Below are 27180 nucleotides of genomic sequence, written 5' to 3' on the forward strand. Positions count from 1 at the left end.
CACCGCTATCCCCCGAAGCAGGGAGGCATCTGAAGAAGAACAAGAGGAAGGAGAAGGCGACAAGTCAGCGGCGGGTCGTGCTCCGGGGCTCGTCGGCAGACGGGGTCGCCATGGCCAGCGGGAGATCGCGCAGGTGAGTGCCGACTCCCCTCCCCGCCTTCGCCAGACCTCCCCCCGGGAGCACGGCCTGTGTGCATGACTATAATTACACGCTGCGGCTGCACAGCCGCCTGCTCCCGCAACTTCAGAAACGACTTGGGGGCAAGGTTCTCCGTTAACGGTGTCGCCAAGTGTGACTGGACGCGGCGGGACGGTACAGTCGCGATGTGATCGTGTGACACATGTCGACCTTGTCTTTCTTCTGCAGTAATTTTACAGCAAAGTAGGAACTTGGATACTGAACTCTGACAGCGTGCAGTTAATGCCTCCCGTCTGCAGATGCTCACTAACTTCCCTCACTTCACTGATAGCTCGTTACTGCGCTGGCCCCTCTGCTATTCCTTGCAGTTTGATTTAAAACGCCGAAAGCATATCCCTGCCGATTCGTGCTCCCTGCCACATCAGCACCTGCTTGTGTGACTTCTCCTGTCCTGTAGATGTGAGTGGATTCGCGCTCCGGCCAGTTAGAGGGAGCGGTGCCAACGCCGGGTGTTTAGGGGAAGGTACTTCACTCGGGATGCTGCAGTTAACGCTTTCTACACCGGCACTGCTCAGATCGCCATCGACCTGTCTGAGTCAGTAGGAAACATGGATCAGTTGAAAACTGTATCTAGTGCACCGGGCTCCTGTCCAAACCCTAGTGCGCTGTTTAACGTCATTCATTCATCCATCCATCCATCCTTCTTATCTCATAGTTACTGTTTATTGTGGTTTAAAAAAAAACATTTTCTACTGTAAACTTGATGCCCAGCTTGCTTGGATAGATGGCTTTGCATGCACCTCGGACTTGGGCAGCTGAGAGTAAAAAAATGACCTGGCAAAGCGTTCACAAACGAGGCGAATGCTGTACGAATCGAGGGGGTATTTTTCAGGCTCATTTCTGTCTTGGCTGCTGTTTTTATAATCGCTTTTCTTCCCCCCCCCCCCCCCCCTCCCCCCCCCCCCCCTCTGGCTATGGTTCATCGAGTATATTATGAAAATTAAAAACTTTCCGTTGACGGGGAAAACCGCGTTCCCCTGTAGTCTTAACTGCGCGCTACATTCTCGGGGTTTTTGCCTGCGCCAGTGAGGTTTTTTCAGTCTTGCTCGCTGCACCAGATGATTTCAGTACGTGAGGTATTTGTACCTTGTCCAAGACCGTTTCGCACCTCGCTGAGACTGTTAGGATACACTCTGTCTGCTGGGACCTCGATCAGGTCGGCTAGACGTATAATAAAGTACAAAAACAACAATAATAACACGCTTTTTCTGCAAAACTACTCAAGGCCATGCATGTACTGATTGAACAATGCGGTACTGTAGCAGTCCTGCTTTCTGCTTGCTTGCGAGTGGGATGAAGACTATTTGAGAAATGCAATCTAATAAGAGGTTTTGCTTTTAAATGTTTTTTCTCCTTGTAAGGTCCTGTGTAGTGTTTTGTTTTAAGAAGAGGTCATCCACTGGTCTTTTTGCCATTTTCATAGACGTAGGCAGATTACATAAATCCTGTGCACAATGGAATGACATGGGGAATTAGCTCTGGTCACATGCAGCAGAAGAATGTTTTATAAACTTGTAATGTTTCCTTTTTATTTTTGATTCACTCTTAATAATCGACATCTAGCAATACTGGCTACAGATAGTTGTTTTTCATTTCACATTACTCACCGTCCTTTTTGTATTTCTGGACTTATATCGAGCCCAGTTTTTCAAAGCAAAAAGCAACACTCAGCTATGTTTAAAGCTGTGATGTGAAAATCTGTTACATTGCAGGTATGTAATATTAGTGAAATTGTAGTTCCTTAAAGACAGTGATCTTGTGAAGAAATGCACCCAATGAAAATGACCTCCTGGACCACAAATCACTTTGATTAAAGTATGCTGCTTAGCTGCAGACATAAAAGAATACATTCCAGTTGTAGACAGACTGTTTTTTTTCAGTTGTTCTTAGGAAGTGTGCCACCCATCTTCTAATATTCAAATCTTGTTTCATTTTTGTATAATATTTTATTTTTTGTTTATTGGGTGATCACTGGCTCATAAAAGAACCTTGGGAAAGCAGATGTGTTCTGTGTCCCTCTGAACTAAGGAATAGGTCTGTCATAAGTTACAGCATAAGTCTTGAAAAATACCAGATGCTCAGTATTGCAAATTCAAAACAAACACGTTTCTAAGCATGCTCGCTTGATTTTATTTCTCTTCAGTCCCATAGCTACTACTGGTTATCTTGGGAAATTGGGGGAACAGCTAATTAATTCCTCTTGAACCATCCTCAGTTGGACAATTTAGTCCCACCTATCTTGCTTAGACATCACAAAGACAGACATCCCAATGTGGAATTGAACCCAGGAATCTGGAGCTGTCAGGCCACTGACCAAGGCTGTGTAATATCAAGCTCTTTCTCTGCGATCCATCATGATCATCACCCATAATACATCAGTTATGGGCTATTACACAGGTTGCTGATAGGTTATTGATCCAAGAATCTTATCAAGCTGGTTCCTCAGGAACCCGAGGAATGAACTTAGTGCAAAGGCTGAGTCGTTTCATCTAGATGCTTGTAGAATGCCTGCAGCTTTCTTGTTATTTCAGATTCCATGGGTTTCAAGTGTTTTGAAGGTGGTTGTATTTCCTCAGCTTCTTATTCTGTTTTAAGGTCTCTAGGGTCACATTAGTTAGGTTCCAGAAACTTGTTTTAAGAACTTGTTCCTCTGTATTAGTCTTTGTGGAAACTGCAATAGCCACAAGCAGGATAAAACTGACAGGTTATCAACTAAGCTTTATGGAAAAAGTGAGCTTTCCATTATTCTTGTCTATTAATGATTCATACATGTATACTGGTGATATAATATATGCCAGCAGCCATATCACCCTGCAACTCACAACTGGCAACCCACTGAAGCTAAGCAGGTGTGAGCCTGGTCAGTACCTGGATGGGAGACCTCCTGGGAAAAACTAAGGTTGCTGCTGGAAGAGGTGTTAGTGGGGCCAGCAGGGGGTGCTCACCCTGTGGTCCATGTGGGTCCTAATGCCCCAGTATAGTGATGGGGACACTATACTGTAAACAGGCGCCGTCCTTCGGATGAGACGTAAAACCGAGGTCCTGACTCTCTGTGGTCATTAAAAATCCCAGGGCGCTTCTCGAAAAGAGTAGGGGTGTAACCCCGGTGTCCTGGCCAAATTTCCAATTGGCCCTTACCAATCATGGCCTCCTAATAAATCCCCTTCTATGAATTGGCTACATTACTCTGCTCTCCTCCCCACTGATAGTTGATGTGTAGTGAGCGTTCTGGCGCACTATGGCTGCCGTCGCATCATCCAGGTGGATGCTGCACATTGGTGGTGGTGGAGGGGAGACCCCATTACCTGTAAAGCGCTTTGAGTGGAGTGTCCAGAAAAGCGCTATATAAGTGTAAGCAATTATTATTATTATTATAAGCCTTTATGTTTGTTAAAGAGCGACATGTGGAACACTCTGAAGTTCAGGAGGTGGGGGGGGAGGGGGTGTTTTTCCGATGTGGTCTTTTGCTCTTGAGCAAAATATAGGTTTGTGTCCACTACTTGTGAATCATGCATAATTAAACTGTAGAGATCCATATGGAAAATCCCCAGTCAAACTTAATTTGTAGCAGCTGCTATTAAAAAGGAAAAAAGAACAGGAGGAAAAATAGACCCTCCATTGAGACTTAAGATATGTTTTATATAAATTATTGATTTTTGAAAGGCAGATTAAAGAAGGGCTGTATAGGTACTGTATAAATACATTTAGATTGGCATGCACATTCACAGTGAACCTTCTGAAAAGAACACCGTTAATCCAGTGCTGCCCAATCTGATTTAGCTCGTTAAAACCTGCAGACATACCAGCCCTCCAAGACCAGTATTTGTACATCGCTACTTTTCCCTGTACATTTGTACATCCCTAATTGCTGTCTGGTTGCTCCTCAGTGGTTAGCATAACAGCCTTGCAGCGCTTGGGCCCTGGGTTCAATTCCTGGGGTGCTATCTGTGTGGAGTTTGCATGACTTCTGTAGAATTGGCTCTGATGTGAGTGTGTCTTACCTGTGACGGGCTGGTGTCCTGTCCATGCTGCATCCTGCCCTCTGCCCATTGCTTGCCGTCATAGGCTCGGGCTCCCCTGAGATCCTGAAGGGGATAAAGCAGTTTAGGAAATGGATGAATGGAAACTTCATTTTCTTTCAGTTTTGTTTTAAATGCTTGCTGGGATAGGCTCTAGCTCCCTGTGACCCGGAATTGGAAGAAGCTGTTAGAAAATGGATGGGTGTTGTAGAACACTTCCTTAGAAAAATATGCAAAGGTTTCTGTTTTAGCTGTTTAATAGGACAGTCTGATAATGATTACTTGCTTCAAACTTTATCCCTTACCTTTATTTTTACTTTTATTTATATCTCAAAAATATTATAACTACACTTGTCTGATTTCTTTTATTGTACTTATATATTTTGTCTGGTTGGAGCTGCAGGGATAGTTTCTGGAGATGAGTGCTGGCTAGTTTTGTTCTGATCAAGTGCTCTAACACTGATCTGGGGACTGATTTTCTGCCAATGGTGGGAGCGCTCAACCTTCATCTTCATCACATGTCTCAACACTGCCTATGTTACTGAATTTCCAATATAGCATAATTAAATATGCTGTACATTAAGACATCAATGCTCTGACAGACTTTCCAAGAAGGCTCCTTAGAGATCATTAAATAAATATATAAGATAAATAGAATATTGCCCATCTCAAAGTTGATCAATTTTAATGTTAATTTATCAGCAGTTTTCCAGACTGTACCTTGATGTTGGGATGAGTTTCTTCAGGAGGGCCTGTGCATTGATTGTTGCACTTTGCCTGTTAATCCTCAGCCTTTTTTCACATGTCGCCCCGGCCCAAGACAAAGCCAGATTTCCAGGAATGAAATAAAGTGTTTGAAAGACTAGTGAATAGTTGTGAGATTCCCTCTTTTTTCCCCCCTGTAAGTTCACGGGTGTTAGGAGTAAAAGGTTCAGTTGTTTTGGCTGTGCAGTAGCGTATGCAGCAGTGGGGTTTGCCTTTGTAAGTATGCTTTACTTCCCGGGTTTGGTTTAAAAGCAATTCATTCTTGTTAGAAATTAATTCAGAAACCATTTTTTCCTCTTCTTTGGAAAGAGGTTTATAGAGTAATTTGATCAGTCTGTTTAGTGCTTTTAGAATCCTTTAATCAGAGGCCAGGAAAGCTGGGCAGCATAAGGAGGTTTTTCTTAATTCCCAACTGCTTTTTCTACAGAAATTATTTTTATAATTTAAGTGGCAGTGTTTCATTAACAATTATTCATACCAGTGGTCACATCAATACTCTACTTAGAAGGAACCTAATGATTCCGGGGCAGTCATTGTCAACTCAAACCACAGTATAAACAGAATTTTAAATGGTTAGGCCTAGTAAGTGCAATGTTTAGTAAAAAAATCCTTGCTCCAGACAGATATAAGAGACTAGGAAGGTTAAATGTTGTATGCATTGTTCTGATGAATGATTTGAACTTTATAGTTCTAGCTGTGATGTACAGCCCCTGCGGTGCTGGATTGTCAGAGCCTGGACCTGAGAACCAGAGGAGGACTTTTTTTGCCCCTTTCCTTGTGCCTTGAATAAGAGATTCACTGTGGTATACAGAATACAGCCATGCTCCACAGTCATCCCTAATTAATAATGGATTTTATCTTATTTGTCATGCCTTTATAAGCACTGTATCTAAAATGAGTATAGAATAAGCTCATATAAAGCAGACAATGCATAATCGCCAAACTCACTACGCTCCATGCCACAATTTACCAGTGTATCTGTGTTATTTTTCTCCACGTTTAAAGACCTGACTTGAAAACGTATTGCCCAAGGTCTGTTGGTACAACTGTATTCTACACATTATTGTGAAGGCTGGAGCTCATTGGTGCTTGCAGAATATTGGTGTTCTGCCGACACTGCGAGTTTTCTAAGGGGTGGAAGACCACATTGCATATTGTGTTGTGAAATGACAGGATTATGTTCTTTTCAAGCACATCTGTTTTTTGTCTGTACAAAAGAATTGCCATTTTGTTGATCATTATTCCCCGTTTTTCAGTGGTATAATATGAGGTCTGTTTTAGGTTCTCTGTGGTTACCCTGAGCGACTCACTTCTTTTCTCCACCCTGTTGGTAAAAGGGATCAGCCTGGCACAACGTTTAGAGGGAAGTGTTGCTTGGCAACAAGGCATTCCTTGAGCCTGACTGTGAATGCAGAGCCACTTGCTTACTTGTTCTAGATGAGAGGGAAAACAGTGCCAAACACTTACACCTAAGAAAGGTGTTTTTCATGTCTTTTTTTATATCTGTTTATTGTCTTCATTTACTGAGGGGTGTGACTAGACTCAGTTGTTCTTGATACAGTATGTAAGGTTATTGCAGTTAAGCCGCAAAATGCTCTTTAGAAAACTGACCTAAGTTCAGAAAACATTCAAATGTGGTTATAACCTATATATGGCTTTTCTAATGGTGACTTGGTATGTCCTGTTTCCCTTTTTTACACTGAGCTATTTCCTTTCAGGCTTTCTTACTTCTTAAATATTCTGAGCTAATAGTTTATTTGATTATGATCAGAGGGAACATTGCCTGAATAGTTTCCTTCTCCATTTAATGTCCACCAGCTGAAAAATAATACATTTTGTTGCCATATTATGAAAACCAGGTCATTTGTAATTAGACATAATAGAAAAATTAAAAATGTTGATCCATGAAGGATTATTTCTCTGTTAACATTAGCCAACTTTTTCTAGTTTTCAGCTATTCTTTAATTTAAAGTTAAAATAAATAATTTTATTTAGCAAATAGTATCATTTTCAACACTTCGATTTTCTTTTTAGCTTTTTCTTGTGGTTTGAATTCTCAGTTTGAGTGTAACCCCTTTTAAGCCCTTTTTGGGGTTTCAACAGTGCCTATGTACTGTTTGCACTGGTGATGTGGTCTTGCGATTGCAACGTGGATTTTCCTGAGCTCTTAAAAAGAACATTATTCTCTTCATTGAAGACTCCCAAAGACAACCTGAGGTACAAATAATTCTTTATTCTTAAGGTGTTAATTGACAAGGCTGTTAAACTTTTCCCCAGAATTTAAGGACGCACAAAGAGAGTTGTGCTGGCAGGCATTCCCCCTTGCACAGTCCCGTCTTTCTTCATGTCTGTAGACTAGCCTTTCAGACTGGTCCCTGCTTATCCATTTTCATGAGAATTATTCCCGTATCTTCTTTTTCTTTCATAGTGAGGATGAAGAGGAGGAGCTGTTCTCCCTGGATGCTGAAAGCAGATTGGCTGTGAAAAAGAACTCCAGGAAACTGATGAATAAAGTGAAGTGGACTCGGGAAGAGGTATTCCAGACTGTGGTACAACACTTTTGGGATCTGATCAAGTGAAAGGGGACAAACTGAGTGAAGGGATGTACCCAATTTCAATATCCCTGAGAAATGTACACATTGGCTTCTGAAGGTTTCCAGTTTGAGCAAACCAGGTTCAGAGAAGCTGCACTTGTGCAAGTTTGTGCTTCCTGCTGTTGAAGGCTCACCCTAGTCTTGGCTAAAAGGAGTGAACCCAGATTTCCTGATGCCTCCAAAATTTGTCCGTAAACGTGTTCATTTGAAAGTGATGAGGGGGTTGACATTAAGACAACGGCGCACCCCATTGTGGGGTGGGATGAAAAACTACTGTGTGAGGTCTATACAGGTGATCAGTGGCCCTCACTGCGCCATGTCCAGCTTCCACTATGGAGGGATTTGCTATTGCTATTGTCTCGGCCCATCAGTCTGCATCATTAGACCCCAGTGTTCATTCACTGCTCCCTCTTCTGGCATGCTTTCTCTGGGATGCTCTTTTGTAGTTTCATGTATGCCAGTGGCAAATGCATTTGGGAACCTGTTGTTTCCTACTGGGAAATTCTTCAGTTATTTGGTGTTGCGCACTGTGGTTCAAGCAGCATTGTAGTGTTCTGTAGTGTTCAAAGTGCAGGTGACCTCCTCTCTGCTCCACTGTGCCAGGTGAGACAGGAAATTAGCAAGTTGACCGACACCATGAGCACATTTAGTGCAGATTTTCAATCCTGTCGCACTCATACCTCTTTTACTTGATTTTATGTATTACAGTATATTGTACAGTTATGTCCTCAATCAATCAAAGTTTATTTATCTAATGCACAACAATACAGCATGCAGCAGTAGTTGCTGGCAATGAAATATCTTTTCTACAAGCTCACCGGGGGGGAATAAAAAAATAAGGTGACATATTAATAGATAATAATGTAATAGAAATAAAATAAAATAAACACAGGCAAAACTCAATATGAATAGGTCTGGCACAAAAACAGCATACCTGCTATGTGTCCATGGTGTATGCAATATATTATGTCCAAGTAGTGCAGTATGATGAATACAATGAAACCTGTATGTCCATGTAGCCATTATGGGTGATTTGCTAAAGGAGCTGCAGGTTGGCTATTTATGACTGGGATGACTGGGGTCCTTGAGAATAGACCTGGACTTCTTAAGACATCAAACACTGGGTGTTTGGTAGCTCACAGCCAGTAGTGAGCTAGGCTGACTTCACCGCCCTCCGCAGTACTTTGTGATCCCGGGCGGAGAGCAGTTCCCATACCAGGCAGTGATGCAACCAGTCAGGATACTCTCAGTAGTGCACCTGTAGAAGTTGGCCTAGATATGTGTTGGCATGCTGAACGTCTTTAGCCTGCGGAGAAAGAATAGGCGCCGCCGTGCTGTTTTGACCACTATGTTGATGTGGTGGGTCCAGGTTAAGTCCTCTGTGATGTTAACTCCCAGGAACTTAAAACTGCTGACCCTCTCCAATGAAGTCCCATTGATATAGATAGGTGTGTGATCTCCTCCATGGTGTTTTCTGTAGTCCACAATCATCTCCTTAGTCTTGCTGATGTTCAGAGAGAAGTTGTTCTCCTGGCACCATGCTGCCAGGGTTTCAGCCTCCTCCCTGTACGCCTCCTCCTCTTAAACCATACCTTTCAGTTTTATGTTTCGCTTATTTGATGTCAAGAGTGTGAAACGGTGTAGCAGAGTTCACCTTCTCATTATGCACTCCAAGGCTTATTTTCTGATGCTCCTGAGGAATCTTCTAGTGTCAGTGCAGTACTCTACTGATGAATAAAGCATTTTTTTCCTCACTTAATTTCCTGCACTTTCTTAGAGTTTCTCCACTCATGGAGCTGTGGACATTACTAATTTCCTTTATTTACTCTACGTTGAAAGGATGAAAAGCTTAGAAAGCTGGTAGAAGAACATGGAACAGATGCTTGGGGCTTAATTGCTGTACATTTTCCAGTAAGTAATGTCATATGTTCTATGGAGTGGTGTCTAAGGCGATATTATACTTTTACCATGCTGCCAATTTCATCGCACGAAACGCATTTCATATAAAGATGCCTGTTTTTTTTGTGCTAAAGCTTCTTATTTTTAGGGATGTACATGCTGTTAAACATCTTGCAGACCAGTTTTTTCAACTGCTCTTGTATCATTAAACAGTAGTGTAACCACCTTCTAGCCTCATCTTTTCAGACATCAAAAGCTGAGCAAGCCTAGAAAAACCAGGCTGCAGGTGCAAGTTTTGTAGTAGGACCAGTAGGGGGTATTCTTCCTATGGACCCGAATTCCAAACCGGTGCCCCAGTACAGTGTTACGGATACTGCTGTAGGAGGTGCCGTCATTCAGGATTAAATATAAATGAAAGGAATTATTAAACCCAATATTAATAGTAAAATGAATGATTGTACTGTCTTAACAACACCAATGTGGATTCTACATTGGCCACATTTACTTAAAAATAAAAATCGGCACTTATTTGTGCAAAGCTGAAATGTTACATAGAAACCGATTTGCAATTTTTAGTATATTACGATGAGAAAAAATTCCACTGGAGGTCTGTCTATTTGGGCTGCTTTTCTGGTTTTGAGCAACATTAAACTGATCCGAGATCAGTTTCTTTAGTAATCAGTAGCCTTGGCAGCTTGGTGACTGCCTCTCTTTCTCAGGAGTTTAAAAAAAGAAGACCACGCACTGTTGTGTCTGTGAGTTGCAGGTGTTCAGATATTTACTGGTTTGCCTTGACAGAAAAGAACAGATGGCCAGTGTCAACACCGTTGGCAGAAGGTGCTCAACCCAGAGCTGGTGAAAGGACCCTGGACAAAGGAGGAGGATCAGAGGGTAATGGGAGCTGGGTGTGAACTCATCCTGGAGACTGCACTTTCTGACACTTCAGGCAGCACTCTGTCAGACAGGTGGACCTGCGGGTTCAGGCGGGTTACAGTATTACAGTATAAGTTAGATTCATTTCTTCAGCTTTTACTTACACAAGCGTATAGTGAATGAAATTCACAAAATGATAGTTCAGTGTACTGGTTGGACTAACATTAACCAAAGTGTATAAAATAAACTGACTGTTTTCTCTGGGGATTTAATTGAAATAATTAAATTTCTGCCTTAGTCTGTAAATTACTGTTTTTTATTTGTACTCACTTAGATATGTTGTACATGAAAGTTCATATTAAAGGAAATGCATTGTCTGCTAGTGCTAGTGATCAAAGACTCACAGATTTTTCTTTAATGCGTTTCTGGAGTGTCCTGTAAACTGGTTGTGTAATCAGAACAATCCCATGTGAGCAAGGAGAACAATACGTTCCATGGGAGTAACAACAGCATTACATACAGGCTGCAGGAATGCCAGGAATTGCATCTCGCACTTGAGCAACTGTGCTCTCTTATCTCCACATGTCTCATCTGTCATGTTTCACTTTTAGTCACAAATATGAAGAAATAAAATAAAAATATATTATAGACTTTTGGTGCCTAAGCACCAATAACACATTTTATATATATTGGATTTGAAACAAAAATGGATCTATATGTAAAAGTTGTGATGATAATCTTTTAAAAGAAAAAAAGTGTGCTTTGGTTTATCATTAATCAAAGGAATCTCAAGCTGTAGATTTCTTAATTCCAACCATTATTACTTTATTGTCCTAGATGGGAAATTCACCCCTATTAGGCAGTAACAATATACTATACAATATTGAATACATTTAACACAACATTAACTCATTAACAACCTAGAAACATACAAGCATAAGATTAGAAAAAAACAAGTTAGCAGCTTTAAGTAATCCTCACAATTTATAAAAACAAAGAAATTGGGTCACCTGGGTGTGAGATACTGTAGATAATAAATGCATGATTAAAAAAAAAAGTAAAACACACTGTTCAGTTCTCCAACTTAAGCAGGCTCATACCCATGGGAATAAAGGTAACCTGGTTCTGTTGTACTTAGATCTAGGTAGTTTAAGTAGGTTCCTTAGCTCCTAATAGAAGGAGCTCAAATTTGCGGTGTGCGGGGTGGTCATGACAGTCAATTCCTGGTATGCTGTTTTTGTGCCAGACCTTTTGGCAGGTCTTTTCCTCTGTCTGTAAGCCCTTGGATTGACAGGAGCTGCTGCTTGTTCTGTGCTCTGAACTTGGCTTCTGTTGTTCTGAGGACAGGTCATTGAACTTGTGCACAAGTATGGTCCCAAGCGCTGGTCTGTTATTGCCAAGCACCTCCAAGGCAGGATTGGGAAGCAGTGCAGGGAGCGATGGCATAACCACCTGAATCCTGAGGTCAAGAAGTCTTCCTGGACTGAAGAGGAAGACCGAATCATTTATGAAGCCCACAGGCGCCTGGGAAACCGCTGGGCTGAAATCTCCAAGTTACTACCTGGGAGGTACGGAGCTCCTTTTGCCTTCTTGTAGACACTGAAGATGTTTAGTGAAGCATTTTGCTTACTGACACACTTTCCCGGAGAACTTGCAATTAAGTTAAGAAATAAATAAATGAGTTTAAAAAATATTGTAAAGTAATTTACAGCAATAAAGTGAAAAAATAAATGGAAAGTCAAGCCATTAGTTTGCTAACTGTGTTTTTTGATGAAATTGCTTACAGGACAGACAATTCGATCAAGAACCATTGGAACTCTACAATGAGGAGGAAGGTGGAGGTTGAGGGGTACCTTCAGGAGAAGTCTCCGTCCTACAAGTCAGGCCAGGAAAACAAGAGGATTTCCCAGCCCTACTGTTCTGTGGGAACTATGCAAAACCGGAATCAGTTTGTCACAACTTTCCCAAATCAGGTAAAAATGTCAAATTAAACTTTCAATGAGATATTGCCTACATCAATAACAACAGGGTTTGCATTAGGAGTATTGATGCTCTGGGGATTTAAATAGTACTTGTTAAAATACCTTAAATCTATAGAGCATATACTGTATTGTATTTCCCTTCCACTTCCACTCTAAACTGAGTGACCCCTTGTACTGTTTGCCTGGGGAAGGCAGGTCTGACATACTGTGTTTCTCCCCTTTTTATAAGGGGAGAAGAGTGTCTCATTCCAAAGAGCACATCTCATCAAACCTCCCTCATGATGTGTCTTGTGTTTCATGAGGGATTGCTGCTTCAGTCCTTTGGATTTGAAGTGTGATGAGGTTATTTCCAAGGACTCACTCTTAATTCTGGTCGTGTCACCACTTTCCAAAGGCTGCAGTGTGCTTCCTAAACTGGTGTTGCTGAAGTCTGTACTTGTCTATTTACTGCTCTTTGTCAGTATGATCTTTGCTTCTCTTTGGTATTAAAACCTTAATACACCAGGCTTTTTATTTTCCTTTGTTTGCATTAACAATCTGTATTGTACTTTTGGCTTTTTAGTATTCTGATTTGGTTTTTATCAGAGTTATCATTGATGTAGGAAAAATTTAAATATCAAGTCATTCAGACTTTAGATTTTGCAAGTGTATATTGAATGCTGGTGCAATATGGTTCCAGGGCAGTTTTGCACTTATAAAGCTTCCGTAAATGGAACAAGAACAATGAGTAAATAATGAGAAGGCTTATTATCATTGTGCATTTTTAATGTTTTGTGCTTTTATCATATCCAATTCTTCCTTGATACCATGCTGAAGAAGGTGACCCTCTTTAATAATCCACTGCTTTCTATTTAGTGCATTTTTTTTACTTTTAGTGTCAAACATGCTTTATATATATGACAAATACAATTTATAAATGCTTTGATTAAAGAAAAATAGTTTTCTTTTGATTCAAAAAATAAATGCACAATCTCTTTAAATACTCAAACTTTCAGTTAGTGATGCCATGGAAGGTCCTGTTGTAAACTAAATAGAGAAAGGAAAGCAGACTGATCACAAGCTTTACAATAGTTTAACAGTCTTTTTTAAAGTATTTTTATTGCATTGGACCTCTTTTATGGCAGATATTTTACATAGATCACAAGATGGAATGGTTGAATGGTTCATGCAGTGCAGAAGTCTTAGAAAATCCTCTTCAGATGTCTTTAAAAATCTTATCAGAAATCGTTAAATGCAATAGTGACCACTGCAGACAATTAGAAAGCTTGAGTGCCTTCCGTTTTTCCTAAATCCTTCATCTTAGATACATCATTGAAAACTCTGATGTGGCCAACATGCTGCATTGTACCCTCAGTAACAACATGTCAGTAAACCAAATGTTTCCCCATCTCCCCCTCTTTTCGTTCCTTTCCTTATCTGTCTTGTCCCACGTATTTATTGCAGCAGCCATGTGATGATGATCCTGATAAAGAACAAAGAATTAAGGAACTTGAGCTGCTGCTTATGTCAGCTGAGAATGAAGTCAGAAGAAAGGGAGCCTCATGTGTAAGGACATTGTGTGTGCACACCCACAACCCCCTAGATTGCTTAGTCTCCTCATTTCCATCTCACCCACTCTAGCTCTCATGAGCTGTGCTTCGTAGTCCCGCTAACAGCTTCTTGGCATTCTGCAGCGAGTACTTATTTGACTGCTTATTTTGCACAGCAGCAGGAATGCACGGTGTGTTTGTGGATTAAACTAGGGATTGGACAGGTCTCCTTCCATTTTTGCCGCAGACCACCTGGAATACCCTCTCTACATCTTTTAATCAATTTGCAAAAATGGACTTCTGTATAAAAAGTAAAACCATCCTTTCTTCTTCCAGCGGCAGCTTTGGATGCTGTGACACAGGGAAATTGTGAACTGGTTCAGCAAGATGAATTGTCTGTCTTTAAGGCTATGCCATAAAATAAGCATTGCTGCTGTCTTCTCAAGCACGTGAGAGTCTCTTGAATTAAGTGTAATTGTAGAAGCAAAAGTGAATGGCTGAGGTATGCTTTGTCTGCTCACAATTACTGTAAACCTGTTTCTGAACATGGAACAGTAGGCATAGTTTGTTTCATACCAATGTAGTCAGTAACTGTTCTATCAGTTACGACTCCATGTTCAGTCCAGTACCCAGTTGTGTTGGCTGTAGTCATTCTTGGTCCCAGGAACCTGGTGAGGATGTTTTGATCCTGACCTTTCCATCTCTTCCTTACGGGTCTACACCCGTCCTTGGCCCTCGGGCTTATTTCATTCATGGCCAGAGATGGATTGTCACCCTGGGCTCCAGGTGTTAAAATACATACACCCCAATGACCTTCCTTTCTTCTTTCTCACCCGTCTGTTTACAGCAAAGTCAGATGTACACTGACTGGTCTGGGAGTGACGGTAATATGACAAACACTACAGTGAGCAGTGTTGGGGACCAGAGCTTGGAATTCTGTCCATCTCGGGAGACTCCCCAGCCAGTATTGTCCCCTGAAGTGTCTCCCAGCAAGTTCCTCGCAGTGGAAGCAAGTGCTGTTCTTTCATCCCTGCAGACAATTCCTGAGTTTGCGGAGACACTGGAGCTCATTGAATCGGTAAGGAGTTGATCCCAGGAAACCAGTGTGGCATCCCACACTCCTAAGATGAAGCAGTGTTTCAGTATTTCACACTATAGGCTGTTAAGTAAATTGGGGGATCAATCAAGTAAAGTGTTTTTTTTTTATCCTGACAGGATCCCCTGGCTTGGAGTGAAGTTGCTAGTTTCGGCCTCTCTGAAGTGGCCTCGCCAGCGAAGCAGACTCCTGGTCTCTTTCCACACACCCAAGGGGGTGGCCAAGGGGTTGTGGGGTACCAGTTTGATGGCACAGCAGTTTCTGACATAATTAAAAACTGCAGTGGTTCTGTCAAGGGGAGACTCATCCCTTTAACATCACCCATTGTGGCCAAGTACAGCAAGCCCCCCACAATCCTCCGGAAGAAAAAGAGGGAGAGAGCCGACCAGTCTTCGTCCAGTGAGACCAGTGCTACTTCCTTCCTGGATACAAGCAGTGCTTCAGTCAAAAACACTCCTATCAAAGCCCTGCCCTTTTCTCCCTCACAGGTCAGTCAGCACAACAGCTCCTTTTGGAACAAAATACATGATGTTTATAAATATATTAACATCAGAGTTTTTATCATTGTCCTTTTTACTTACTACAGTTAATTAAAAAAAAAACATCAAAATATTTTCATAATGTGACCGGTATCTTATTGTTTGGATTACATTACTGTTACTGTGATCTGACTTAACTTTAGTTTAATTACCATGTATTGTAATTGTGATCAGTTGTAAACTCTTCAGAACATTATAATGTAAAATCCTTTCTGTGCAATTATATAATTATTTATATTGTGACCCGTTTTTTCAGTTTTTCAACATTTCGGGCAATGAAAATTTGAATCTTGACAATCCAGCACTTACTTCTACTCCAGTCTGTGGGCAGAAATGTTTCATTACAACTCCCATTCAGAAGGATATGACCCCGAAGCATCAGAAGGAAAATGCAGGGTAGGTTAAGTTCTCATGTTTTTAAACCCTGCAGTCCGCTGTGCTTCTTTGCAAAGTTAGGAATAACGGTTCTGCAAACTATAAATTAGCCTTCACTTAAAAGCAGTGTTACAGACAAAATTTTCAGTTGGTAGTATGAATGTACGGGTCATTATGCTTTTAATAAATATGTTTAATAATTGCCATTCTATGCAGGTTCAGAACCCCTAAAATAAGAAAATCTCTTATGGGCCCTAGTCCCAGGACCCCAACACCTTTTAAAAATGCACTGGCTGCCCAAGAGAGGATGTATGGACCATTGAAAATGGTGGTAAGTGATTATATCACCTGGTACAGTAGCTGTTATCTTCTAACTCAGCATTTAAAGAACTGCTCAAGACATGCATCTCCCTGGAGCCCTTAATGGACTAGATGGGTCGAATGGCCTTCTCCTGTTTGTAGCCTTTAATTGTGTTCTTAAATTTGAGAAATAGAAATTAGAAATAGAAAATTGGGAACACAGTTTATTTAATAGACCACTTCATGGTGGTAGGTTTTTTTCAGTAACCTAAATATTAAAATGTTTAACAACCTTCAGGCCATTCTAAACTTGGTTTGTTTACTCTTTGCTCCTGCAAGTTTCTTAATGGGTTCATGTTGTGTTTTGTGCATCAGCCTTTGCCCTACTTGGAGGAGGACATTTTGGAGGTGCTGAAAGAGGAGACTGGGACAATTGCTTCATTCCAGAGGGACTTGCAACCTGAATTTGCTGCCTGGAAACACGAGGTATCCCCCTCCTACCTCCATGAAACTTGTTTTACCAACCTTAGTTGCAACCAGTAGACAAGTTTCACTTCTACACATTTTTGGTTACTTCATGAATATGCTGCAATGTTATAAGTTATAGTATATAGTATAAGCAGGGCTAATGTGTACACATAGGCACTTGTATTCCTTAAAGAGTGTTGTGATTGTATCTTTTTCATCCTTATGACTAATTGGAACACTTAAAATAATTAAAATGTTTGAAAATAAAAAAAATCTAGGAATATTTAACTTTTGTGGAACCAACAAATCAGGTACAATAATTAAAGTCGCATATGGTATCTGTATATGGTACGGAGGGAAACATATTTCTTTGTTGACACACGCTTTATTATAGGCGGGAAAAAAATGTGAAACGGGTGATAGGGTGTGTCATAGCTTTGTGTTCCTGAGTTTGATTCTAGTCTGTGACGCTTTTTGAAGATTTATTTTACAAGTTCTACCCATGTCTGCGTGGGTCTTCTCTATTTCTCCTCACAGACGCTGCTTAGCTTACTTGGTATTTCTAAATTTAAGATTTGTGTTTGTGATGGATTGGCATCCCATCCATTGTGTAGTCTTGCCTAGTGCCTTATTCTTCTGGGACAAGAACTGTTTCGCCTTAATCCTCGCCAGGGTTAATCGTTTTTTCTGATCATGGATGTGTGGTTGTAAGTCGGTCTTGTACTTAAGTTGTTTTTGTCCGATATATACTGTACGATTGAAAACAAATGCTGTGTATTTTAAATTAAAGCATGATGCCCCAGCCAGAAAAGTCAGAAAATCCCTCATCTTGGATTCCTGTGGAACAGACAGCCTTAATGTTCAGTTGTTCCCACAAGAGCAAGTTTCTGATGCACAGGTGAGTCCAACATTTTTGATGTCACAGTTCCTTTTATAAGGTGTTTCTGGTTGTCTTTTTCACTTTTATAGACTCAGGACTATTAAGGAACTGGTTTTACAGTTTTTTGGGTACATTTTATTGGAAAGTATAGGACGACAAGAGTTCTGCAGGTGACTGATTCTTAAAGACCTGCTTCTAACCTGGACCCATAACCCGCAATTTATTAACCACAACTCATCCCAACCCAAAATATTGTCAAAACTCTCCTCTACTTAAGGTCATACGTTTGTTTTGCAGTTTTAAAGATTCCATTTAGTAAATTATATCAACTTAAAGTAACATTAAGCCTATTTTCAAAGGAGTAAGTTCTTTAAACATTCAACAAGTCAACTCTAAGCTAGTCTTAAAAATGTTGTGATAATTATGTTTAAAATATTTGAACAAAATTAGCTGAAAACTAAAAAACTCTATTTTATATAAACTCTACTCTATATATCCTTTTTAATCAAATTACTGTGAAAAAAGCGCCACTTTTCCAGGTTTCAACGGGCTTCTTTTTTCTTTCCTACTGTTGACAAATCTCTTTCCCATGGGGCTTTTGTAGTCAGAATTGACTAGGTGAAGCTTGCAAGAAGAGGACACAGCAGTGTGTTTCTTCCATCATTGAAGGAGATAAAAATCTTGCATTCAGGGTAGGATAGCATATGACCTGCAGGCAAAGTAGTATCATCACTGGAATCCTTGACATCTGAAATATCCTTGGTCATGGGCATTTTATGCTTCACTACAGTGGTGCAGTGTTGCTGTCTTCCTGCACTTGGTCCAGAATTTCCTTACCCAGCTTTAGCCTTCACCTTGTACCCACTAGACATATTTCTCACTCTGAAGCAGTTTAAGTCAAAGATGCAAGGTGTGAACCTCAGATTTATTCTAAAGAAAAGATAAATATTTGCTTTTCAGCTAAGGACATGTGTAACTTTTGCTTAAAGGAGGATGAAGATGACATTTAAGTCCTTCCTAAAATACAGTGGTGAAATAGCGTCTGATTTAGAAGCTTGTAGGGCTTTTGTATCTCTGAATTGGTGTAGAAAAGAACCAGTCATCAAGACTCTTAAAACTCAGCTCATTCAGCTTGTTCTTGTTGTCGTTCTCTGTTGGTCTTCTACAGGTTTCCTTATTCTGGAACTAGATTTATTTCAGCATTGTATATAAAGACAACAAAAGCTGTTAGTATCTTCTGAAGCTGAAACTATAATTTAGACATTATGAAAAAAGAATTTCCAGCATCTAGACGGATGAAAGTTTTCTGGCTGAATATACCATCAGAGCTTGTTATGCAGGACAACGCTACACTGATGATCCTCACAGTTCAGCTGTGTAACATCTCTGGATAATCTACAATATTAATATTAATGTCCTTTAATCCATAATATAAACTAGTTTCAAAAACAGATCATCTCCTCCTTACTGCACTAGTGACTAATAGCTAACTTTTTCTGTCATTTTTCTTAACGAGCTGTCCCATTAATTGTACACAGAACTCTTTCCTTCAGCATCTGTTTGTCATCAGGGTAACGTGCAGTGACTCGGAGGAAACCGATTTCGTAACTGTCTGTTGTATGTTGATGTCTATCATATCAAATGTGATTCCTGTATGATGTTTTGGCTAGTTCTCTTAGTTTGGGATAGATAATGTATCAAATTTCTTAATGCAAACAAGTTAATAACTCAAAGGGATAATGCATACATTGAAATGTATTAAAGTGAATATGTCCCAATTTTTATACTAACTTAACCTGGTTCAAATTACTGGTTTGAACACAGTGTGCTTTTTATTCTAATATGATCTTTTTTTTTTACAACTTTTTATTTAGCGATGAAAGGGTTTACGAACAACATAACCATACAAACAGAATTAACATTTGCCTTCATGTTACATTTCTGCCACATTGTATATATAAAATGAACTATTTACACTATGCCAGCGGGTATGGAGGGCCATATAAAAAAAAAAAACAGTTGTCTGATAAGAAACACAACAAACAAAAAAGTCTACACATAGATATCACTACATATTTTCTCATAAACTAGAATCAGGTCCCTGTAGGGAGATAAATTGGATCCATGTTTCCCAGTATTTGCTAAACCTCTCTGTCTGCAGTCTGAGGGAAAAAGTTATTTTTCCATTATATAGATCTCATTCACAACAATAACCCATTGTTCATGTGTTGGAGGTTCTTTTGTAAGCCATTTTCGTGTAATTACTTTTTTACTAGCTGCTAGAAGAATCCTTAATATATATATCTATCCTTTACTTCAATATCATCAATGTCGAAATTGCCCAAGTATATAACACAAAATTCAAATGGTATATTCACATTTACTAAATTATTAAGAGTTATATGTATAGATTTCCAGTATTGATGTATTTTTGGACATTACTTAAATATGTGTGAATGAGTCGCATCTTGCTCTCCACATAATCTCCATGATCAATTTGTTTCTAAAAAGTATTTTATATTTTACTTATTATTCTTGTTCTGATTGATGACAGAAACACAAAAATAACAGATTTGATATTGCTGTCCCAAAACTTTCAGAAGGCACAGTATCTGCCTAGGCTCTGGCTATTATACCAGGCTTGTAATGTCTGGGCAATTAGTAGCATATATTTTGATTTTAGGCTGTTGAGTGGCTGAACCAGTTAAGGTGCTCTCTTGAGGTGTAGTTTTAGAATCTGGGCATGTAGGTTGCTCCAGGAGTAGTGGGCTTGATCCTGGCTCATGTCACTAGCATACTGTGGTACTCCTGAGAGTAGTTTGGGAATTATTAGCCAGGGCTCCCTTGGCTGTTCGTGAAAACAGTGTGAATGGGTCTGTGGTCCTGTAAAAGAAGAGTGGGGCGGGTCAGAGGAGCCTGCTTACACTTTCTCATTTTTTCCTGTGTGAGGACACAGGCTTCATAGCTGTGAGCCAGGCCAATACAAAGTCGCATAACTGGTGATTTGATATTTAAAAAAAAATGCACAAAGGCTTGTACAGCTGTGTTGCCGTGTTTAAACTGGTCTACTAAGCAGACGTCAAGATAAGAAGACGGAGTCTTACACTGTCTTTATCCCCTCAGCCCCAGAATGAGAACCTGCTCACCAGTGCTCTTCTGATGACCCCGTTGCCCAGGAAGGAAGAGAGAAACACTTCCCTGGAAGTGGTAAAAGAACCAGCCCAATATTTTAGCCCTTCTTTGACCACAGATTCAAGATTAGAAATTCCCACACAGGTAAGTGCTTCACTTTACTGCTGAACATATGTAGATCATATGAGGAAGTATATAGAAAAATGTTTTTTTATATTTATTTTGTATTATATTTAATATATATTGATGGAAAAAAGAAACGCAACACCTCCTCCTCCACACTCTGGCCCTCCCGTCTGGGTGGAACAGGCTGAAGAGTGACTTATCCGTGAAGAGGACCTGATGCCACTGCTGACAAGTCCATCGCAGCCTCTGTCTGGCCCAAGCCAGGCAGGTGTGACGTCTAGGAGGTGTGAGCAGTGGGCCTCTGACAGGTCGCCTTGCTCTAAGCTCTGATGCAGGCATTGTCTGCCAGCAGTTTCAGCAGCATTACGGGTGGCAGATCTGAAACGATCTCTCAGATGGACCAGTCTGATGTGTCGGTCCTGCTCTGGTGTGGTCACTCGAGGGCGACCAGATCTGGGACGGTCATCTGTCCTGTCGGTTTGCTGACACCTTCTCTGCAGTCGGGACACAGTGGAGCAGCTCACTCCATAGTGTCTGGCAACGCTGGCACATGACAAGCCTGCCTGCAGCATGCCAATGGCCCTCTCCCTTGCTTCTGGTGACATTCGAGGCGTTATAGAATGCACAGAAAACTGACTGAGTGTGGCCTTTTTCTTGCAGTGACCTAAGCTTTGAACTAAGGCCTTTTTAAAGGTGACCTGCTCAGGCATTGTTCCACCTGGACTTTGTTGGGTAAAAGTGCACCTAACGAGTTTTTGTGTGTTTGGCAAGTTGCAATGCCTCACTTCACTTCAAGCTGGATTGCTGGTCAGAGGGCTAAAAACAAATTGACAACTTTTTGTGAAAGAACATAAGCTATAACTATAGTATTTCCATTCCAGAAAATGTTGCTTTTCTTTTTCCATTAGTATATATTTGGAAAAATATATTTTAAATATCATATTTATGCTATAGCGCTTAAATAAGACTTTATAAAAGAATGGAAAAGGTCTTCAGACTTCTCTATCCTGCCATTTGCCTATCAAGAACATTTTACAGGTCTATATCATTTTGAAAATATAAGCAATGAGGTTACGTCTGGAAAGATGCAGCTGAAATTGCTTTTTGTACTGACTGTAGATTGAGGTATAGGCTAGGCTTGCACAAATAAAGATTTTCTTGTTCCTGAAACCAAATAGGTGGCTTACTATTGGCCTATACAAATATTTCATGAAAGTGCAGAAAAGGTACTTTAAACAAGTGTATTAAGACTTGTTTAAAATTGTTATAGATGGAAATCAATGAACAAAGTGCTTCATTTTCATTAGAAACTTAATTAGGAATAATTAATATTCATTTAATTTACTTTAGAAATAAGTAGGAGTGTATGCAGTGTCTACCATTGTGCAGCATTCTTATTCTACCGTTAATATCAATGCTACTATTAAATGTTAATATTAATAGTGATGACCATCAATTTGTAAGTTTAAATGGCTGAATCTATTATAGCCCCTAATTTGAGTTTTGTAGCATTAATCTTTTTGGTATACTTTTCAATAAAAACATTTCTACTTTTCAGACATTAACTATCAGTGTTTCTACAAGAAAAGGAAAACTAACTGTTTTACAACATAAATTTAAAGTTTATAAGTGGAGTTTCTTGCTACTCCAGTCATGTATATTTTCATTGCTATTTCCAGGTAGTATTACAATTTATTAAAATGACATTTTAAAACTATTTGCTCATGGTGCATACAAAAAGCTAATATTTCACATTTCATATCACACAATACTGTACAACTTTTAATTTTAATATAAAGCAAAGATTAGGTAATAACATCATGGACTGAAACCCCCAAAACTGCTGGGTAACAGCTGAGTGTATTTTATTGTGTTAGCTTTATACTGGTAGACTTAGAAATAGAAATATATCTGTGCATTCTCAGCCTTTTTTAGGAGCACATGGTCCTGGAGGGCTGCTTCTTTTCTGGCCTAACAAGAACTCGACTCAGTAAAAATAAGATGTCTGAATGAGCAAACTCTGCATGGCATGGCAATGAAGCACCTCAGTTTAGCCTTATTCTTTTCCCCTGAGGGGAGCAGTTCAAAATGTCTTGCAGCTCAATCCTGGTTCCAACTCTGACTTCAACCAGGGTTCAGATCAGAAATGCCAGCAGGAGTGTGATGTACAAAATTAATTAATTTAATTGCTTACACTTATATAGCGATTTTCTGGACACTGCACTCAGAGCGCTTTACAGGTAATGGCAGCATCCACCTGCATGATGCGATGGCAGCCGTAGGACTCTCACCACACATCAGCTGTCAGTGGGAAGGAGTGCAGAGTAATGAAGCAAATTCATAGATGGGGATTATTAGGAGGCCATGATTGGTAAGGGCCAATGGGAAATTCAGCCACGACGCTGGGGTTACACCCCTACTCTTTTCGAGAAATACCGATTTTTAATGACCACAGAGAGTCAGGACCTCGATTTGAATGTCTCATCCAAAGGACGGCGCCTGTTTACAGTATAGTGTCCGCATCACTATACTGGGACATTAGGACCCACATGGTGAGCGCCCCCTGCCGGCCCCACTAACACCTCTTCCAGCAGCAACCTTAGTTTTTCCCAGGAGGTCTCTTATCCAGGTACTGACCAGGCTCACACCTGCTGAGCTTCAGTGGGCTGCTAGCGGTGAGTTGCAGAGTGATATGGTTGCTGGATAAAAGTGACTGACTGGGCTTGCGCTGCAAACCACTTTGGAAAGCTTCCTCAAAAACATGTCTTTTTAATTTTTTTAAAGATCACACACAGTTTCAGAATGTGAAGGAAGGACATCTGATGCATCTGTAATATTTAACGTTTCGTAAAGCAAAATTGTCAGCTGTAACAGGGTGCTAGTTTATGTTCGTTATTCATTTAACAGAATAGTTAAACAGATTAAACTGCTAAACAGATTTAACTGTCGAGTAACTCATTTTTTTTTGTCTTCTGCACAGACAAACAGTGAATGGGAAGCTGTTGTTTATGGAAAGACGGAAGACCAGCTGATAATGACAGAACAGGCCAGGAAATATCTCAGCGCATACACAACCGTCACTCCAAGAGCCCTTGTGCTCTGATTTCCAGCTCCACTGGCCAAGTGCAAGATGACTGGCACCTCTCGACACTACAGTGTGGATTAGTCAGGAGAGTAGCTTACATTTACACGATGATCTCTAAATAAGGGAATGTAATATTTTGTAGACAGTTTTACAGCAAGCTAATGCTCTAATTATTTTAGCTGTCAGGTTCAGCCTTGAAAGAACGTGTCTCTAAGGCAGAGTACATTCAAGCTAGCAGCTGCTATACATTAAAAAAAAATGATTCCTATTAATATACATTTTTGTTTTTCTGTCACGGATGTCTTCAATAGTAACAATATTCCTGTAAAACTAAAATGACACACAAATACTGGATTGGCAAGAAGAAGAGGAACTTATTGTCCCCTTCTCCATTTAGGATAACAAAACCTGCTTGTAGATATTATTTATTGACTTAATCTAGGAGGGCATGTAGAAGTCTTAGTGAGCCTACAGGGTGCTCTTCACAAAAAGATTAGTGTTGCCACCTTCAAACCTGGCATAGACAATGTGTGGTGGCATTAATGCTAATGCATTTCCAAACAAATAAGGTCAAATCCACACCAAATTTTAACATATTACAATCACCTAGCATTTAAAATATATAGTCTAATGAGTTATTTTATTAATATATTTTATATCCAATTTGCATTTAAGTTGTTGAACTTAGGCTCCATGCCAAGCTACTAGGAGCTGCTTATGTATACAGTATGTATGCACACAACTCCCTGCTCACATAACTGCCTGTATATAAAAAAGATAACTAGATTGATTGCTACAGTCTTAAGGAAAGGAAAAGCACTGTTAACATTGCACTACTGGTTTTGGTATGCTGCCGAAGGAAGAGGAGCTATTACAATGTTTAGGAGTAACAGAAAAGCACTTGAAATGTGGCTGTACAGTAGGTCAGCTGGACAGAATGAAGTTTGTTCTCCTTCACAGTATTTCTCTTAGGAGTCTCATACAGAGACATTTGTTGAATGTATTGTACAGCGTATAACTGCAGAGAAACGTTGTAAATTGGAAAGGTACCTTTTTAATTTATTTTTTGCTTTAAAGCTTAAATGTGGGTATTTATGTATGTTGGACATCTTGAAGTGTTTTTGCTGTTTCCTGTAAAGAAATACGACCTGTGCTGACAACCTGGTTGTCTTCACTGCAGCAAAACCCTGTAACTTTCCTTTGGTCTATCAATTTCTAAACTTATGAGCTTCTGATATTGCACTATCTGCAATTAATCATGTTTTGTACTATTTTGCAAAAGAAATTTGCAATCCCTTTTTAAATAATTTTACAGGAACGTTTGTAAATGTTTTGGTAAACAAAGTTTGGATTTTTTGATTGTGTAGGGCTGTAGGTTCTATTTATTAAATGTTTAATAATTATTTATTTTTGAGATTAATTTTTATATACTTTTCTTTTAAACTTTAACTATTTGGATACCTTTTATGTAAAATCTCTGAACACTTGGGACTTAGATCTGTAAAAAGTTTTCACTGCCAGCAGTTTTTCACTCCTTTATAGTAGAAGTAGCACATTTACCAGTAGTCAGAGTTCTTTAATTGTTTACTTATTAAATGTAGCAAAATGACCTGATGTTTATTTCGGTCTTCACAGATTCAAATCTGACTCATTCTATACAGGTAGCAGCATTCTGCTTCAGACGTCTAATGTAGGCAATTTGCACTTTTGTTGTTTGAATATGTCTTTTTTTTGCTTTTGTTGTAATTTTTTCATTAGTAGCTGTTGATGTTTGCTGAATATAATTGTGTGCATGAACATAACACTGACATTTTAAATAAGAGCTATAATACTGTCATATGTATGTGAGCAATTTTATATTGACTCTTCCTCTCCTCCTCTGAGATGTGCTGCTATGGTTAATAGCAGGGTATGCTTGCTGCTACTGAGAGATGGAAAGAGAGAGCATGCAGTGCCGCTGCATATACAATCGAAAGTAGGATGGAAACAAGGTTCTCATTATAATCTGAGTTCACACAAGATTTGACCCATTTGGTCCTCAATATAAAGCAAACCGTGGGCCTAAGTTATTGACATGTACAGTATGTAGGGTTTTGTTCTTGCTGTGTTTATCAGTCATGAATGGAAGTAATAAAACTCTACTGGTTGACTGTCTGGTACATCTATTGTTCATTGCCATGAAGCTCAAAGGCTTTAGTGGTTTAGAGAAAGTTAAAGATGATTTTGCTAAGTATAATGACTTCCAAATTCAGCATTTTTATTACTTTCTGCAAATTACCATATTAAAACAATGCATTATGTAGTACTGATGTTTCTAAAAACAAACCTAGAAACTTTTTAACTTTTTTGGGGTAGTTTTTAGCAAAATATTTCTTGCTATAATGCCCTTATTGTTTTAAAGAGCTTGCAGGGAATTGTTTTTGATGGTGAACCTTTTTATGTTTTTCATTGCCTCACTGTTTTAAAAAACAACCTCTAAACACAGTGAGATTCTAGATCTCTAGACACTAGCTGGTTTACCTCTGAAAATTAAATAGATTTAGCCTTGCAATGTATTTCTTTCCAGAGCACTAGAAAACTAAAGCATCTAAACCTTATTATAATCCATTTAAATCCTGTTTACTTCAACTTCGCTTTCAACCTCGGATGTGAACATTAGTTGAAACTTGGGTAACAACCAAACATCTTTCTGTTTTGCTTTTGCGTGAAAGATTTAATGTTTTTGGTGTCTGTAGATCATCTTATGTTTCATTTTTTACATTATGTGCTGTAATGTCCCATTTCTGAAGTTTAGGTTTCAAGGGAAGTACATATAGCAGTTGTAACTTGCATGAACAAAAATACGTACAGTATGTTCTTCACAGTGGTTTTTTATTTGTAGAATGCAGCATTCTTGCCGATTTTGTTTTCTTCACATACTCCAAAATTACTGTTATTCTTTAGTTTAGACAAGATCATTACATATCCACCAGTGCCATAGAACTTATACGGACAGCCATTGTAATGCATGTACTTCATATTAAACAATAAAATGTTGCAAGCAACAAATTGAGTGCATCAGTGTGCTTTGTTTGAATGAAAATGAAAGGACCAGAAGGAGTGAGCTAGTGTGTATTGCTCATTATCTTTTTTTTTTTTAAAGATAAGCAATTTTAACCATTTTTTCATATACATAATTATAATAACTCTTAATGACCTACTTTATGCAGTATTGGTCTTGTCTTTATACAAGTAGTTTAAAAAAAATTTTTCTCACATTTAAAGTCGTATGTTTTTTTTTTAAAAAGACCTACATGTGTGTGTCAGAGGGTTGGCGTTT

At 39.5% G+C, this 27180-nt stretch overlaps 1 protein-coding gene across 3 annotated transcripts; it reads left to right on the forward strand.

The window, feature by feature from the left end:
• Nucleotides 1–26909, forward strand: mybl1 (MYB proto-oncogene like 1). 3 transcript variants are annotated; one of them, XM_088642312.1, is made up of 15 exons: nucleotides 1–133; nucleotides 7412–7517; nucleotides 9417–9488; nucleotides 10275–10367; nucleotides 11697–11917; nucleotides 12136–12322; nucleotides 13775–13876; nucleotides 14708–14938; nucleotides 15076–15444; nucleotides 15752–15891; nucleotides 16087–16201; nucleotides 16546–16656; nucleotides 17429–17536; nucleotides 20642–20794; nucleotides 23757–26909. In XM_088642312.1, the coding sequence occupies exons 1-15, from the start codon at nucleotides 111–113 to the stop codon at nucleotides 23877–23879; spliced, it is 2154 nt and encodes a 717-aa protein (XP_088498438.1). In that variant the 5' UTR covers nucleotides 1–110; the 3' UTR covers nucleotides 23880–26909. The 3 variants fall into 3 exon arrangements, with proteins under 3 accessions (XP_088498438.1, XP_088498439.1, XP_088498440.1); XM_088642313.1 differs by having other exon boundaries at nucleotides 13778–13876; XM_088642314.1 differs by lacking the exon at nucleotides 13775–13876.
• The last annotated feature ends 271 nt before the right edge of the window (nucleotides 26910–27180 follow it).

This window comes from Lepisosteus platostomus, chromosome 8 (genome assembly GCF_059453375.1).
Source record: "Lepisosteus platostomus isolate fLepPlt1 chromosome 8, fLepPlt1.hap1, whole genome shotgun sequence".
Taxonomy (NCBI): Eukaryota; Metazoa; Chordata; class Actinopteri; order Semionotiformes; family Lepisosteidae; genus Lepisosteus; species Lepisosteus platostomus.